General features: G+C 35.7%; 1 protein-coding gene across 4 annotated transcripts in view; it reads left to right on the forward strand.

Annotated features, from left to right (window-relative positions):
• The window catches only part of KIAA0586 (KIAA0586 ortholog), a 74,486-nt gene that overhangs the window by 13,750 nt on the left and 42,672 nt on the right, over nt 1-18,064 (forward strand). For all 4 annotated transcript variants that reach the window (XM_010579844.1, XM_010579843.1, XM_010579845.1 and 1 more), the window contains exons 13-21: nt 658-730; nt 1,052-1,312; nt 1,760-1,934; nt 7,610-7,798; nt 8,676-8,863; nt 10,144-10,251; nt 11,459-11,539; nt 17,118-17,314; nt 17,518-17,636. In XM_010579844.1, the coding sequence (XP_010578146.1) occupies nt 658-730; nt 1,052-1,312; nt 1,760-1,934; nt 7,610-7,798; nt 8,676-8,863; nt 10,144-10,251; nt 11,459-11,539; nt 17,118-17,314; nt 17,518-17,636 (1,391 nt within the window). The remainder of the gene's footprint in view (nt 1-657; nt 731-1,051; nt 1,313-1,759; nt 1,935-7,609; nt 7,799-8,675; nt 8,864-10,143; nt 10,252-11,458; nt 11,540-17,117; nt 17,315-17,517; nt 17,637-18,064) is intronic.

Consider the following 18,064-nt stretch of genomic DNA (forward strand, 5'->3'; position numbering starts at 1 on the left):
GACTCTAGTCTAAACACTACTGAGCAACAACTGAAAACATCAGTGTTATCAACATTCTTCGCATACTGAACTCAAAACATAGCACTGTACCAGCTACTAGGAAGACAGTTAACTCTATCCCAGCTGAAACCAGGACAATTAGTTATGTTAAATACTACTGCCTGAATCACAATGAACATTTTCCTATTAAAAGATAATTTAATCTTGCGTTTTCCTGAGGAAGGTAACTATAGTCTTCATGTAAACATTTTTGTCAGGCGTAATATCTGCTATCATCATCTTTTAGAGGAAGTAGTAATTTTTGTCATCTGCTTTTTGTCTTTTGAGTTGGAATATTTTTGTTGCCATGTTTTTTCAGTTTTTGATCAAAATAGGAACTGACACATGGCTGCCACTTACTCGTAGATGTTTGTAATAATGTTAGTACATACCATCGAGGGGTGGGGTTTGCAGGTGGCATTATGTAAGAACAGATTTAGGTTTGGGAAACTCAGATAGGCTATGCTTGGTGCCTTTTGGAGACTGTAGGGTACATAATCTTACCGCCTGTGTTCTGGGTTTCTCTTTTTATAGTGTTTATAGGTCACTACTTTCCCAGGAACAAATCTGTGCAATTTAAGACGCACTGACGTAAAATAGTTCTTTCTTCTATTTCAGAGATGTATTGGAAGAGATTCGTATCAGAAAGACTGTGGATGAGTGGATCAAGGCAATCAGTTTGGAAATCCAGGTATGGCTGGAAAAAATGTGTTCGGGTTTTTGCATTAGATTTTTCCACCTTGCATTGTTCTTTCATGTCAATAGTTAAACATGATTCATTCACAACCTGAAAACATGAGAAAACTGCTTATTATTACTAGCATGTAGTATGCTATAATAAAATATTTACCTTTATTTTAAAACTTCAATTGCTTAATGAAAATCACTGCTCACAGTTGCTGGCTAACATGAAAAACAGGCCATTTCTCAGAACTTCAAAGTTATCCACAGACTCCTCTGATAGCCTTGAAGATAACAATCTCTTTTTATTACATTTATATTTTATCTTTAGGCTGAAATGGCAAGAAATGATTCAGAACAAGTGAAATATGATCAAAAGGTCCCATGGATCAAGAGAGCCCAAAACATCAAGGGTATGAAGACCAATAAAGAAATTAAAGCAAAAAATCAAAAAATCCAAGGATGCTTGACAAAGAAACCTTTATCTGCAGCTAAGCCATTGCAGAAGCAAGCAGAAGATAACACAAGCAAACAGAGGTTTAGAACTTACTTTTCTTCTGAAAGTTTGCAGAGGAAAGAAAAAAGGGCAGACGTGAGTTCCCAAGTAGTTGATTTTTTTTTTTTTTTTGTAATGACTGCTATGCTTTAGATTTGCAGTATTAGCATGAAAAATTGTTTGTATGTGTAACTGTAATAATTTTAAGTGAAAGTGATAGCCCTGTCCTGTGGATTTCTGTCCTTCTGTCCTTTCTGTCCTTTCATGTGCTGTGGAAGCCGAAGCTTCTACATAACAATGTAGAATTCATTGTTGTGTTACAAATGTGTTTTACCCAGTATCTGCTATTTTATTCAGCTGCTAGTAAGTTTCTTGTATGTGTTCTGTATGCGTAATGTGTTTTCACGTGTGCTTGCAATTCATACTGTTTGTTGCAGAACTTCTTACTTTTTTTCCTTTAGACTTTTGCAACAATACTGATGTGTTCAAATTTTCATACATGAAGAAATGTAAACTACCTGTTTTTTTGTGTGTGTGTGTCAGGGTCCTGTGAATGGAAATGCAATGCTACAAAACGAAGACTATCTGTCTCAAGTTTATGGTAAACCAATTTACCAGGGCCATCGTAGCACGCTTAAAAAAGCACCATATTTGAGATTCAACTCTCCCTCTCCCAGATCTAAACTTCAAAGACCCAAGGTGATAGAGTGTGTTAGAGGTATGTAATTCTTTGATGTGAACAAGGTGTTCCTTCCCAGTTTTTCTATTCGGAATTCCTTGTATAAATGAAACTATTTAATTGTTGCTCACCTGCTCTTCAATTTAAAGCTTTAGCAACTGCAGTACACTTCCTAGAGAGGTGGTCGATGCCCTATGCTTGCCAGTGTTTAAAAGGCATTTGGAAAATGCCCTTAATACCCATCTTTGACTTTTGGTCAACCCTGAAGTGGTCAAGCAGTTAGACTAGATAATCATTGTAGGTCCTTTCCAACTGAAATATTCTATTGTAAAAGATGCTCTTTTCAAAACTAAAAACTACCAGCAGGTTTTCAGATTTGCTTAGTGTGTATCTCGCATGTTTTAGATTGTCAAATTAATACTTATTTTTAAATTTAATAAACATATTAATATATATTTATTGTTGCCCAAGTCTTAAAGAGCTGAATTGCTAGAAGTAATGACATAAGCACCTGAAAGCTGAGTGTGCTGAAAAACTAACTCTGCTTTTGCGAAAGGTTACTGAGGAATGTATTCTTCATGTCAGGTTGTATTGGGTCTGGCTGAGATCCAGTTATGTCATCTAATGATTGATTCATTCGGAGTTAAGAAATCTACTGAGATTTGAAAAAATAAAGCCTGATATTCCATTTCCCACTTCTAATATATTAACTGAAATATGAAAATTTGAATTTATGGCTGTGAAGATGACATCTGTTAACGTGAAAATATTGAAGGACATGTTAATGAGAAGCATTGTTTAAGTTGACTAGATGCAGGTAACTTTTGTTAGTCAAGTCAGGGTTAAAAGTGGAGTATAACTCTCTTTTGTACTAGCTTGTTAAGGTTATTTAATTGATTGGTAAAGGTTATTAGTTGATTAATAATGAACTCCATTCATTAGTTTTGTAGGCAGTGTTAGGATCAGAAGATTCTAATTTTCAAACCTATTAAAAATGTGTAAAAATAATAAAAAAGTCAAACTATATGATATCTGACATAGGTAAGTGTAGATAAACTTTATCTTGAGTTAGTAGAAAGTAATTTTTTAATTGGATCTGTTTTATTTCCTTTTATTTTCTTTTCAAAACTTAACTGATTCTTAATACAGAAACTAACAATATTTAACTGATAATGTCAGAAAAAACTATGTGTATCATCATGTCACTGCAGGAGAGAGTGAGCAAATTACACGATAAAAGATAATGGTGGAGAGAAAGAGTGTGTTAAGTGTAAGAGGCAGTTAAAGTGATAGAGGGCACAATCAAGTTAATAGGATGAGGATCAATGGAAAAACGTTGGTTGGCTTCCCTCTACGCTTCTTGCACTTATGCTATTGTTACCCATGCAGGGAAAATATACTTGATGCAATCTTAACTGTCATGTTTAAAAAATGGTGTCTGAGTTTTTAATATAACTGCCAAAATACTATATCTGTATGAAATATAAGAGATTAACATGAGAAGGCAGTCACTTGATGAGATCATGTTTTTAGGCCATTAAAATGTATAGTATAAAACATATACATCTCTTTGAAGACAAGCACTGCTGGTTTGGGTGGTTTGGGTTTTTTTTGCATTATGACAAACATCCACAGCAGCAAGTCCTCAAAACAGTACAAGAATCTATTGTTAAGCTTACTTAGTGTAGTCTTCATGCCATTTCCTGGCACTTTTCTTACCTGTGCTGTGAAGCCCAGTTGAGATCTGTGAAGAAAGAGTGTTACTGGTAGAAAGTATTTGCAATTCTCATAACCCTCCTGGAAAATGTGGGTTATAGTCCTGGCAAAAATCTAGAAGACTTTTCAAAACCTACAGTATTTTTTAAAAGGTGAGAATTCGGTATATGAAAAGTGCTAGTCTTGTTGCTTATATATTTTATCTGACCTGTCTTGAAACACTTCTTCTTTTGTGAAGAATGCTGGCATACTCATTTGAAGGACCAGCATGATGTATCACTCTTTTTGACTACTGGCTATGCTGCACACCTGTAATTTAGTTTATTCTGTACAGATTTTTTTTTAATAAAATGTGTGCTAGTAAGCACTTAGTGTAGCAATAACAATGATACAGTGACTGTTAAGATTTGGATTAAGAACAGGCACTTCCTTAAAAATATTTCATCAGCAGTTCTGCCTTTGTTGAGTCCTAAATGACATTTTTCTTCTGTATTTATTGTGCTCTTGTCCTTTATAGAAGGTCACAACCTTTCCAGGGAGGCCAATTTCATCATTCTGGAAACAATATCTTGTAAAGAGGCAGAAAAAGTATCCTCCTCCCTCCCAATTGATTATAATAAATAGGTCATTTGATCTCCTGATAATACCAGTTTTCTACCAGTAACTTGTTTAATTCAGTAGTGTCAGTGAAATGTAAAGGTACAGGTTGCGTGCAGTTGTAATAAGCTGCTCCTGTGCTTTAGGTTGTTTCTGCTGGAGGCAAATAGAAATGAATGAGAAAACTGTGTACTGGATCCATGCTGCATTCAATCTTCCAGAAATCCTGTGTGTGACAAATACAGTTTAAAACCTATTTGCCTGAAAATGGAATGAACTCTGGATAGCCTTTACCCAAAGTGATTCTCTTCCAAGTCATTAAGTCATACTACAGCAGTACAGCAACATGTGCGTTTGCAATAATAAAGCTGCCTTAAAATTCGTTTCTCTATTTCACAGCAGACTGCATTTACAAAAAGTTATGGTTTTGTCTCTATCATGACAGTAAATAAAATAAGACACCCACTTCTATTCTTATCTAAGGGAAGAAAGGAAGAATACAGAATTTTTTGCATGTCACTTAAAAGAATAGCACTCCAATGAATATGTGTCCTATTTCCCAAGTTTTCTGATTTTAATGGCTTTAGACTGAGGTCAGCCTTTGTTTGATACTGTCATTACTTGTCTTTGACTCTTCTTACAAGACAGTTGGTCAAGCTGCTTAATTTTTGTGCTTTCCTGCATCTTGCTAATAAAATGGAAAAGTAATACTTCTGTGTTTCACAAGCATTTAATCTTTTCATGAAGACAAAATAGTTAAATGTTTTTAAGGGCTGCTATTCTGAAAGAAGCTGTTATGGCAGGAAAGTATAAATAATAAAATTAGAAACAGATCTGTACTCCTCTATAGTAGGAGTGTAAATAAAATGAAACAAAGTTGAATGAGCACCTTAAAGCACCAGGTTCTTAAAAAAAAAAAAGAAAGAAAGAAAGAAATCTTGCTTGCATTAGGCATGCTTAGTTCTTTCCTTCATGGATCTGCACCCACAGATTCCTTTCCTGGCCTTGATGTACCAGGTGATAAAGGCTTAAAAATTATTGGAAGTTGTTGGCCTTGGGTTTGATTGGCTGGAAAATCCAGACTTATTAAATGACTCTATTTTGTTAAAGCAGTCCACTGAGCTTGTTTTAAATTAGTGTTAGAATGAGGATGTTTATTTAAGTCTGAAATGGCCATCTGGAGAGTCTCTTTTCAGTCATTTTATAACCCTCTCAACCATTTTCTTTGCAAATAAACTGTAGTGACTAATGCTTGGTTTCTTATGGGAAGTTAGGAAAAAAATCCATGTAACACTTTTATGAGTAAGAGAACATTTCTTAAAAAAAGTTGGAGTTGTTTTCCTGCATAATTTGAACTGATAAAATATATGTAAAACACTAGGTTTTTAAAGCTAAGTTTAATTAAATGTCTAGTTTCTGCCCAGTGCAAATAATCTTTTCAGGGGGAAATGAAAAGTTGAAAGCAATTAAAATGAGGTGCTGTGTGTATACAGTACTTAATCATTCTTACTGTGAGAACCTTGTTTTTACAAGTTGGCGGTATTACAGATATGTTGCCAATTTCTGTTTTTACTCAAAAGTTCAAGGCCGGGGGGGGGGGAGGCTGTTAGATCATGTGGTATGACCTCTTCTAAATCACAAGCCACTGAACTATATCTATTTATGTTACTGAGTCCAGTAATTTGTTTTTGACTAAAGAACAGTTTTTCTAGCTAACCTATGCTTTGCAGAAAGGCACATGCTCACCACATAAAGACATCAGAAATTCTGCCCTTAATTACTTCTTCCCATGGCTAGATACCTTATGGTTCAAAAGTAAATGGGGCACTTCAAATTTAATATCTGATTTATAGTGGTAAATGTAGTGATACGTATCTGATATATAGAGATTTTGGCTTCAGTTTCCAGGCGATTTTCCTTACAAAATGGAAAAGGCCTTTTATACGTCCAATCTGTTTTAATATTTACAGAGATAGAGGATTAGTGCTGAATGCAGTATTATCATATATGGAAATCTTATTCTTCTCCACTTCACTGACATCCTGTTGAGACATCTGAGGATTACATTCATCCCATTGACCACAGCATTGTATTGTGATTTCTCATTGCATTGCTTATCCAACATGACCTTAAAGCCTTTTTCAGAGACACTTCTTTCTGACCTGTATTTTCTCATTGAAGAGTTATGACTTGCTGTTCTTGTTTCTAGGTTTATAACCCATAATTTGTGTGTACAAAAATACCACTTCTTGAGTGAATTGCCTTACTTGCTGTCTGCATTTGTTAAAAGTCACATTATCAGTCTTGATTATCCTAAATTTTATAATCATTGACTTTTATTCTTCAATTAATTAGGAAGCTATTAGATGTGAACAGAGCTAAAAAGTGCTTGTTGTCATGTGTTAACTGGCCATTAATACAGGAATAGTGACGATTAGAAACAACAGAGGAGTAAGATGACATTTTTCAGCTGTAGTGAAGATAAGAAGTTGGTTACCAATGTGATTCTTTCCAGGTTCATTTTCCTAATGCCTCCAAATAGTAGTAGAAGCACTTCTGTTTGATTCATGATTGTTGACTCTTTTTGGGGGGGAATTTTCAGGCAGTTTTTATCCATTTAGATTAAATTAATAATATCCATTGTTTGCAAAGAATGTAGGTTGAGTAAGACCTTGCATGACTGTATAGTGAGAAATGTAACATAGCAATAAGTGTTCTCCTCTGCTATATGCTTAGGCATTGCTACATACAAATTACTTCTGGGTGGCTATTTAACAATATGTTTTCAAGATTGGACCAAAAAATCAGTGCTCCCTCAATGTTGCAAGTCAAGACTTACGGGTATTAGTTATGGCTTTGTTTTCCAGTAGCAGTGAGTTGTTAAACCAGGAATTTGTAGATTATACCTGTTCCTCTGAGTACCTGTCAATCTTGTGGCTGGAGACAAACTCCATGTTTATAAAATTGAGGCAGTCAATCAGATGAACAACAGATGACAGCTTGGCTGTATTCTATATTCTGTCTATTTTTTTATGCCAGGCTTGCATGCTCTTCTAATGCTGCATTTCAAGCCTAAATCATAGGCTTCTTCTTAGCTGCTAAATCACATGTTTCATTGCAACCTACTACCGTCCTTGTGTCCTTTTCTTCACGTTTATGTGCCTTTATTTGCTAGAATCAGATACTCAAAAAATGTAATTTTAACTCCTTCATTGCTGTCAATACTGAGACAGCTAACTTAGCACTTTTAGATTCTACCCTTCCTGTCTCCCTCCCTCATTCCTTCCATCCCACAGCAAAAATTTGTAATTGTTTCAGAAGGGCTTAAATTAGTAGAGTGTGTGATGTTACTGGGTCTGTACATGTGTTGATGACACACAGTTTATCTGCTCTTGTTTCAGGTACAAAGGTAAAGTCAGCAGGAACACAGACTTGTTCTCACACGCAGAAGGTAGTAACCAGCCCTAGGAAACAGCATCGTTTATATGCACTTGCCCAAGAAAATCAGTATCTTTTTAGTCCAAGTCGAGATGTGCCTGCTGTCTGCGGTCCACTTGAAGGTCACCTAATTCCTATGGCTATTCCACTAGGTAGGAGCAAATAACCTGTAGAAGGATGTATGAAGTTTACTTACTGCTACTTCATGGAAATACAACTTACATCTTCTTAAGTCAGTGATTTGCCCTGGCCTTTGAGATTTGCCCTTCTTGTGGGAAATCTACATGGGGAAACATGGTTCTCCTCATTCTTCATACTGCATGTCTGGTGACACCCTGACAGAGCTGTTATTTGCTTAGCTATACATACCTTCTTTAATACACTTTACATTTATAGGGTTCTTGTTCTGGCTTTAAGTTTAGTATCCATGTAAGCAGGCCCTTGGATTCAACATTTACAATGACTTCAGCCCAATGATTTCTGTAGGATTGTGCCAAACCCACTAAATTCATTGTCATGGCTTCTGTATTTTTGGACCTTCAGTAGAATTTTTACATAGGCCTTGTTTTGGGAAGGCTTAGTATTATACTGGCATTTAAAGAAGATAATTATTTAAGAAAAAGGGTGTCTCAAACAAAAATTTGTGGGATGCTATACTAAATGTAATAGTATTTTGAATATGATTCAGAAAATGTGAGGTGGGGGATGTAATTTTTGAATGGCAAACACAATGTAGTTATTCTCGTTTTCAGCAGTAGGTGTCACCGTAGTCAAGAAAAGTGAATAATTTTTAAAAATGGCAATGTTGAGTTTACAGTTTCTGCTGGGAGACCCTTAAAATTACCTGGTGAAGCACTATACTTTAGCTAGTGTTAATAAGTGACTTTCTAATTGGTCTGTAATTGTGCATGAGATCTCAGTCTGTGTCATGTGAAACACAGACACCCAGACTTTAATTTTAATTTATTTATTAATTTACTGACTTCAAAGATTTTTATATATCTTTAATTATTTTTAAACTGTCCTTAGGTCAAACCCAAATTAGCGACCTCTCACTGCAGCCTGCTGGAGTAGTTATAGGTAAACCACACCCTGTTACAGTTACAACCTCTCTTCCTCAAGTGCCACCAAAACCACCGGTTGAGATAAAAAAACCAAACATAGCTGTAATAGAGATGAGATCAGAGAAAAAGGATCTACCTCAACTGTCTGTGCAGGTACATGTCAAGAGTGATGATTATTTGTTTGTTTATTTTAATAAATGCTAACTAAAACCAGTGTCATCCATCAGTAACTTACTATGACATTAGTAGGTGGTTTTCAGTAAGCGTTAGAAACATATAGAATGGAGGGACCAAGAAGTTGTCACGCTATGCTAATATTTTTATTCATATTTTAACAATTATCTTTATTATTTGACCAAAATAGAAAACTATTTCTTCCGTAAGTCACCTATGCTGGGTGTTTGTAAAACAGTTCTGTCATGGTTTAGGTTTTTTTGTGGTGTTTTGGTGTGGTTTTTTTTTTAGGTGAGACTTTTGATCCAGAACAAACTTGGAATAAAAAAAGTATTAATATAAATGTCAGTTTTCTTGGATGACTGCTTTGGCCTTTAAGATTTCTGTTTCAAGCATGATAGTCAACCTAAGGATGTCACTCCTGATTAATCAGCCATTGCAGTCCTTACCTAATGGGTTGTTTTGGGTGGGGGTGGTGGTTAAATTTTTTATATAAATCTGTTGTAAAGGAAGTTAATGTTTCTTACATGTTCATTATTTTGGATTCAAATTGTTGAGAATATACATACTCTGACATGCCTTTCAGATACAAGTGATTCATGGAACTCAAAGTTAAATACAGGTAGAGTAGTATGTGGTTTGTTCCCTTGCTGTATCACTGTATTGCACCCACATGCATATTGTATTATTTCACCCAGTTCTTAAATGTTTAAGGTTATTTCTGCCCCTCTGCCCCCCCCCCCAAGAATTAAGCAAGCATTTAAATTTTTGTTCTTAAAAAAACCACAACATGTTTTGATGCTGTAATGGACATGCCTTTATTACAAACTATATTGTAATACAATTATCCCTTTATTTTACTATACCAGATGTATGACAACATGAAGCCAATAACCAGCCTACACAGTGGCTTGTAGGTGAACATATTGTAAATGAATTGCAAGTCAAACACACATCCACTATATAAATAGTTACAGGTGTACTCAGCTTTTGTCACATGCAAGACAAAGTATCAAGGAATTAGAAAACAGGAGAAACCAGGTACTGCAAGAAGAGCAATGAATATTTCTGGGGTTAGTTTTTGTACATTACAGTATTTTGTTTTTCAGAACCAAGTTATTATCAGATACAGGTGTGAGAAAAGGAGATCACTGAAGTTTACTGGCTCCGTAGGAAGTGGAAGAGAGAATGTAAAAAGTTCAACGATAGTAGCTGAGCTAATACACAGATTTTCAGATTGGTGCTTTTTTCTGTCCTAGGTATTACCAAATGTAGATATTGACAGTATTTCAAGTGACAGTGTGAGTGTAAACCACGTTCTTCCAGGCTCCGAACCTGCACTTCCTCCTGTTGATGCTGTAATACAGGTATTGATTGGTCTAAATGTCTGTGAATTAAAATTTGTTAAAAAATAAAGTATGTTAAATTACTACAAAGTTATCTCATTATCTTGTTTTAGTTAGAGAAATTAGACAGTTCCAGGAAAAAATGGAGTAATTATTCTGAAGAATTTATAATATCAGGTATTTGTTTAAGAAAATGAAAAATTGCAGCGAGACGCTATTTTTCCAAGATTAAATAATGACCATAGCAAAACTCTAGGAAAAACAGCATTTCTCTGTCCTGTTAAGAGTTGTAATTCCTTATTGTCCCATGTCTGTCTTATTTATACTGGTTTCAATATTCTGGCATGAAGACTGAGGATGTTCTTCATTCCTCCATCTGCTCCTTGACTGTACTTGAGTGGTTAGTGGCACGTATGCATAGCCTGTTCGCTGGTAGCCTGTTGTGTGTGGAGCTGGCTGGTCTACTCTATTCTCTTTCCACATAACTTTTCAGAAGTGTTATTAATCTAATCTGCGCAGTAACAAAGGATTTTGTGCAACTAAAAGGTTAACTGCTGCATGCTGAATGATAAGGTTGTAAAGTAGGGCACATGTTTACAGGATGGCATATTGTTTCTTCCAGTGGACTTCTGTCTTGTGCACAGACTGGACAGTGCAAAGGCATGGTGATGCAGTGATTATTTTTGTATAGTTATCGTACCTTCTGTTTTCCCTGTCTGTTAGCTGCTATTCTGACTTAAGGAGTTAAGTCCTTCAGAGTCCTGTGGTCAAGGTATTCACTGAATAAGACAGAGACCATGGACTAGAATAGTGATTATTATTTGGAAATGATATTATTAAATAACACTGTAGCAATCGCACATAAGTAAATTGCTTAAGACACTTCTAGACTCTTGTGTGCTATGTTTTACAATAACTTGTCTTACTGTTTTTTTTAATAAGAGTTGCAGGTATTGCCCTAGAACTTTTGATGCTGAGATATTTCATTAGGTTTGGTAACAGCATGTTTTAGTTGTCAGCATACAAGAATAAGTTCTCATAATCTCTCTTTATGCTATGCAAAAAAAATGATTCCTAACTTTTAAAGTGGGTAAAGCATTTTTTTTCTGGAGTCGGGCTACTGACAGTGAGTGGTGATTTTATTGCATTCTTGTCATGAAGGTTTTCTGCTAATGTATTTTTTACCCCCAATATGAAATACCTAACAATTTCTATCTGTCTTTATAAGACACCAGAAGATGTACATAGTGAGGAGGAAGACACAAAGTTTCCAGGAACTAATTTTGTTGATGTTACTGATGTCATGCAGGTAATTATATTGCAAAGGTGTCCTTTCCTCCTAAATGTTTTTATATTTGTTTTAGGTTATTCTGTCATAACTGAAAACACAATGTAGAAAATTAGTTGGCTTTACTAGCAACTTTAAAAATACACATTGTGAGCAATACTGAGCTGTTTACAGTGCTATAAACAATATTAGAAATTACTGTGTGTTAGTAAGTAAAGGACACTTGAAGAATTACAATAAAAAACTAAAATTAGCTTTTATTTGGATGTGTTAGAATCCACTAGAAATATAAGTAGTCCTCTAAAATTAGCAGTGATTATAGCACTTAGACTTCATAATTTCAAACTCTAAATGTAATGGATATATAAGATGCTCTTACAGATATTAAGTAAGGTGACCTATATTTTAGAATGTGAAAGTATTTTCTGAGGGTTCTTTTTTAGGAAATTTTGGTATAGAGCAATTTGCGTATGCTTTTGAGGTCCTAAAATGCTTTAGCATATTATCTCATTTCAGTCAAACATTAGGTAACTTAAAAAAAAAAAAAAAGACAAGGAGTGTATGTGAGTATACACGTACAACATGTACTACTCATCTCATGGATCCCAGTAAGAGTTTACAAAATTTTTGTCTTGCTGGATGCCTTGTAAGTGTGTCTGTGCACCGTTTAACAACATTGTTGTTTCTAGCTTATGATAACATGGCTTTATTTCAGATAGTCTTTTACGATTTAATTGTTTTAGGTAACATTAGCTGATCTCCTGTTAGTGAGAGTCAGGGCTGACAAACTCTCAAAGTTGGTGAACCAGCCTGTATTTCACTTCTCCAGATTAAGAGCAGAAACTCAATGGTAGCTGGGAAAGGCTGGCTCTGAAGGAAGCAAGATGCTGCCACCCAGCTGTTGTGGAGTATCTTGCCTCTGTGGAAGATGGCAGCTTCCACCTCCTGCTGCCTTTAGGACTCAGTAAATACCAGGAGCTTGAAATTGTTGTTGCTGGCTAGTATTTCTCCTGAAGTGCTTTTTCCTCGAGCTTCTTTCCAGTGAGCTAGACTTTCTGTGTGCGTATCAAAATCTACCCAAAAATATACTCTTTACCTGTTCTGTGTGCTCATGATCCCATGATTAGAGTATACATCAAATATTAACTTTATAGCCTACAGGTCAGTATGGTAGATTTATTTTTAAAATGAATTCATCATTTAACATTATCAGTTAGTTAAAACAGTCCTAAAGGGGTGTTTTACCTATCAAAAGTGGGGAAACGGTTTATTCATTTTTACTTTCAAAATTACCTTATGTTATTGGAGGGGAGGAGTTAAGTCTATTTGGACAACTTTCTTCTGTTTGCACAAAAAAGATTTATTTTATAAAAATAAATAGGAGAGCTATTTAAGAAATCAGTTTATGAACTAACAAAAAAAAATGCTGCAATGTTAAATTTTTTATATGTGAATAATAGCTATTCATCTTTTCTTTTTTCATTTTTCTCCTGGATTGCTTTTATCTTTTATTTTTGGCAATGGGATATATTTCAACCACAATACCAAAAAGTGTTCCAAGTGAAACATATGTTTGGCCTATGACCACACAGACAATGTTCTTAAAAATGTGCAAGGCAAACACAATGTGGAAGCATAAAATCAACCTCTGGAGTGGCAGGGGTATGTAAGACATCAAAAGAAAGCAAAGTTATTGTTATAAAAGAGGCTTCAGATTCATGAAAAACTGTGCATAAAATGCTATACAGGAAAATAGCTTATTGTTGTCTTCCTCCCAAACCCCTTTTATTATGAAAAGTTAATTCTGTTATAACTGAAGAGGCTAAGTATTTGTGTGAAATAACCCCTCCACCCTTTTTTTTTTTTTTTTTTTTTTTTTTTTAAATTTCCTTTTTTTCTGTTTTTCTTCCCTGATGGATATTGCAAAAAGGTCTCGGGACCCTGTCCCAGGCATTTCCTTTTCCTAGGATTCGTTTTACCTTTTCTACTGGAAGATACCTATTTAGGAGTTACTTAGGAGTTGAAATGCTAGTTGTTAGCATTGGTAGCCCAGTAAAGGCAAGGCTGCTGTAGCTGCCTGCCTCTGGGTCCAGCCAATGGTGAGGCTGAGCGTGTATTGCCAATAGGCACACACACAAACACACGTATGCAATACGCAGATACATACGTGTACATGAGGGCAGACTGCGCTGATCAGGCATAGGGCAAGGCCAGGCAAGCGTGCTGACCTACCACTTTTGCCCCCTTATCCCTCTATTTTCCCACACCTGTACCTCTCCAAACCACCTTGGTCCTTCCCTTTCCACACCTCTGGTTCCTCCCCATAAATACCACATAAAAAGTGTTGTACCATCCCAAAATACTCTTCCTTGCATCCCAGAATAAGTCACTGTGTTATCACCTCATCCAAATGCACCTGCCCAACCTTAAGAAGGATCCTATGGAGAGTCTTGCCATGGGCTCATCTTGCTGGGTTTCACTCCTGGACACGGGCTGAGCCTTCGCCTGTGATAGCCCTGGGAGTAACCATGTTGGGGTGCTCGGATGTCATATTCTCCCACCTGGTGTCATTCCTCTGTGCTCTTTTGTGTGGTTGGAGGCAAACCTTTTATCACATAACCTAACAGTTTTAACAGTTTTGGGGACTAATGCAATGTGCCCCAACTTGTAAAACACAAGCCCTGCCATGGGAAGAGGTGATGTGCCTTGCTCTCCCATTTCAATTTTGCTGTCTAGTGTTTAAAGACCCAGAGCTCCATCTTCCAAAATAGTTAAATTGGGTGCTCTTATTTCACAATAAGAAAATTCACATGTGGAATAAAGCAGAAAAAGCTGTTACAGCTTTGATTTACAGACTTTTATTTCTGATCAATGGTTGCACCTACCTCAAAGTAGGTTCAGACTTTCTGCACAGAAGAGGTTTCATAAGGCCAGCCCTTGCATGGACCCTGCCTTACTCCAGAGTGAGAAACTTGCTCAGCTAACATAGCCCAGAATAGACTCTCAGTTTTCTTGAGTCTTCTGTCCAACTCTTACGAGCAGCCGCATCCTGCAGTACCTTTACCAAACTTACTAGAATTTAAAATTAGAGGCACTTTTTGCTCTCTCTGAACATGCCCTAATTGCAAGGTGGGGACTTGTTTCTCAGAATTTTTGCTTCCATTTTGAATACCACTGCAAAATATACAGCTTGCAGAGATCAGAGTAAACATATTTTCCTCAACCCTGGTTTCCCATAGATGCTCTCGAGGGCAGTGATTTTTTTACACGTGTAACTCTTCAGACAAAAGATTACAGGTGGCACCTGCAATGCAGCCTGACCTTGCTTGTGAAAATTGCTTTAGAAATCTGTCAAGAAGAAATCCATGGCTAAGTTCTGGATCGCTTTAATAAAAGACTATGCATATACATGTTTGGTAATGGAACAAAATTAATCTATACCACCTAATCATTTAAAACATTTTTTAAATTATCTGAATGTAATTTGGGGAATAGATTTTTGGCTTGATACTTTATTATAAAGTACAGTGTTTAATATTCCAACCATATCTGAAAGACTTTTTAATTTATGCCGTATTTTGATTGGGAGTCATGATAGATATTTTCAACAGTCTCCAGGGAAGTAAAATGCAGAATTGAGTGTAGATTATTCAGGATTGGTCTATGAGGTGATATATGTGCAAGTTCAATCTGTGTAATTAAATACTGACTATTATATTATTTTTTTATTTCAGCAGAGATAATATATCGCCCCCAAATGAATATAATTTTCTTTTGGATTTGTGCACTATTAAATATAAAATATTTTTGCACATAGTTTAGAAATGCCGGAGAACTGCAAAAGTTTGTCAGAAGTTCCTAAATATATGTAAGATTTATTATATGTACTTGGTTTATTTCATCCAGATGTTTGTATTTTGCATACTTTCAGAACAGATTATATTAAATAGGCAACATCAAAGAAAATTTATGGAGTAATGCAGTCAGAAGAAAATGCATAATGAAACACTGGACAAAGACATCTTTACATTTGCTGTCAGAATGAATTATGGTTATGAACACGTATATCTTAACAGAATGAACTGCTTATCAGCTTGCAATGCATCCAGTGCCATTCTGAGTTTAACTTTACTGTCTTATTTCTATGCCTAGAATGGTTTAGAGATCTTTCTTTGTCACCCAAAGATACATATTCTGTATTGCCTGCTTTGTAACTTACAGCTTTTCTTTGAAGAATTATTACTATTAAAAAATCCAGAAAAGATCCCACTCCCCAATAGCTATTTGTTGTAATGCCCATCATGGACCTATCTGACTTTTCAGTTTTAAAGTATATTAAGGTAGTGAGAGAAGTATTAATGCTGGGCTGGGGAAGGAGACAGGAAAATGTTACTATCCTTTTTTTTTTTTTTTTTTTTTTCCTTCTCTGTTCATTCTGGGTTTAGTGATTTGTTCTTTTATTCATAGAAAATATATAGGTTTTTTTCTATTTTATGGGTTAAAAGTAAATTTAATTTATATAAGGGGAAACCCCCCCCTTTTTTCTCCTTTCACTGTGTTGGATATTAATCTTAGTAAATGTAGATTTACAGTGAGATCTTTTATGCAATATCACATATTTCTCACTGGTAATTTAAGGCTCAGCTCTTCATCTCTTTCTGGCATGCAAGATTTTCTTCTTAGAGAATCATATTACTATTACAGACATTTGTTTTTAATATTATGAGTGAAGGATGCAGGTTCTCATCCATCACAAGACATTTCTAAAGTGTTACTTTACAATATGATGGGTTGGTGACTGTTTTTCGGGACTTAATGCTATGTATGTGCTCTGGGGGGGAAGGAGGGTGACATCTTTAGAAACAGTCAAACTTTATAATGCACACTGAGTAACTTCCATAACTTTTTAGAAATAGCACATTAAGGTTATATTCAAGTGTTTGTGAGGGCCTTGTGAATTGATTACCCCGAAATACCTTTTAACTTTCAGCAGCTGAAGTTAATGAAAGTGTAAACATACATGTAACATACGCATAAACTATTAATATCTAGTCTTCAGTGCTGGCAGCTTTCTTAGAGTTTTGACTAACGACATGCTTGTTAACTTTTGGGAATGTATCTTTTCAGACAGGAGATGTAAAAGTTTAATTTAAAAAAAACCCAAACCAACAAACCAAACAAAACCCAACCCAAACCAAAAAACCTAACACAACAAGTAACTGTGGAAAGTTTCCTAAACTTTTTTGTTTAAAGGAGGAGCATTTCTGGAATATATATTAAAGAAACCTGACTTATGTCACAAGTAAATTTCTCAAGTATTAGCATTACCATTGGCTCCCTGCCCTGTGCAGCACAGGCAGGAAATATGAGCCAAAGCATGTTTTACTTAGCAGTTCCTATAGCTTTATACCTCTGCAGATTTATGATTTGCTAAGTTTAGAATTGTATCAATTAACTATGATGTACTAAGAAAGGAGAATGTGGTTTGTGTGCTGTGACACATCTACAAATGTTTCTTAAAGAAAAAAATCTGACAGTTACCTCAATGACATTGCCTTCCAGAAACTCACAGTAACTTAATTTACTACTTATTTATTAGGATCAGGAAGAGGAGAGGGATGAAATTCCAGAATTCTTCGAGCCTCTTCTGGAGCTTAATGGACAGTTTAAAGTTGCCTCGCCAAAATACAATGGTCCTTTGTTTCCTCCAGTGGCTTCTGCTCCTCAGCAGTCTTCTGATGTTTTGGATGAACTGATTCAAAGGAGAGAAACGATAGAAAACAGGTTGATAAATTGGTGAGTTGCAGTGTAACAAAGTGGTGAGAGAATATATATGGAAGAAGGAATCACTCCATAAGAATACCTTCCCTTTCTTCTCCTCCCCTCCCTTCCCTTCTTTTTCCTTTAGGCTGCCTTGCATTTTATGTCAAGAATGCTCTTTTGTACACTTTTAGGTGTCTTGGTGTTTGCTGATAGTTAAACGGGTTTTATTCTGCTAGGGTGGAACAAGAAATAATGGCAAAAATTATCAGTGGGATGTACCCAGTTCAGAAAGAAACAGTGCCCAGTGTTAGCACCTTAGAGAGTGAAGACAGTGAGACTGTAACCTCTGACATTGGTAAGTAGGAGTTATTGTTCTCAGCAGATGGATTATCTCAATTTTTGGCTAACTTTAACAAGCTGTGTAGGTAGCTGTTGCCTGAGCCTAAGAGTGGATAATACTGAACCAGTGAAACTACAAAATGCAAATGTGCTTGCTTTAATTTATGTTGAGACACAGCAAGCATTATAAGGCCATTGAACTAAATATCTAAAAAAAGAAAAAGAACACATAAAACACACCACTGTACAAATCAACTTCTGGTTTTGGCCATCTAAATCAGATTTGGCATTTTGCTAAGCCTGTAATTTTTGCCTTTCTTTTGTTAATAGATATGTCAAAAATCACCTCCCTTATAAATGTGTGAGAATGGGAGACAAATGCATTTCTCTTGTGATGTCACTTTCCTTCACTGCTGCCTTCTTTTATGATCCTGAATTGCTTCT

This window comes from Haliaeetus leucocephalus, unplaced genomic scaffold, assembly GCF_000737465.1.
Source record: "Haliaeetus leucocephalus isolate CR32 unplaced genomic scaffold, Haliaeetus_leucocephalus-4.0 Scaffold678, whole genome shotgun sequence".
In the NCBI taxonomy this organism is placed as follows: Eukaryota; Metazoa; Chordata; class Aves; order Accipitriformes; family Accipitridae; genus Haliaeetus; species Haliaeetus leucocephalus.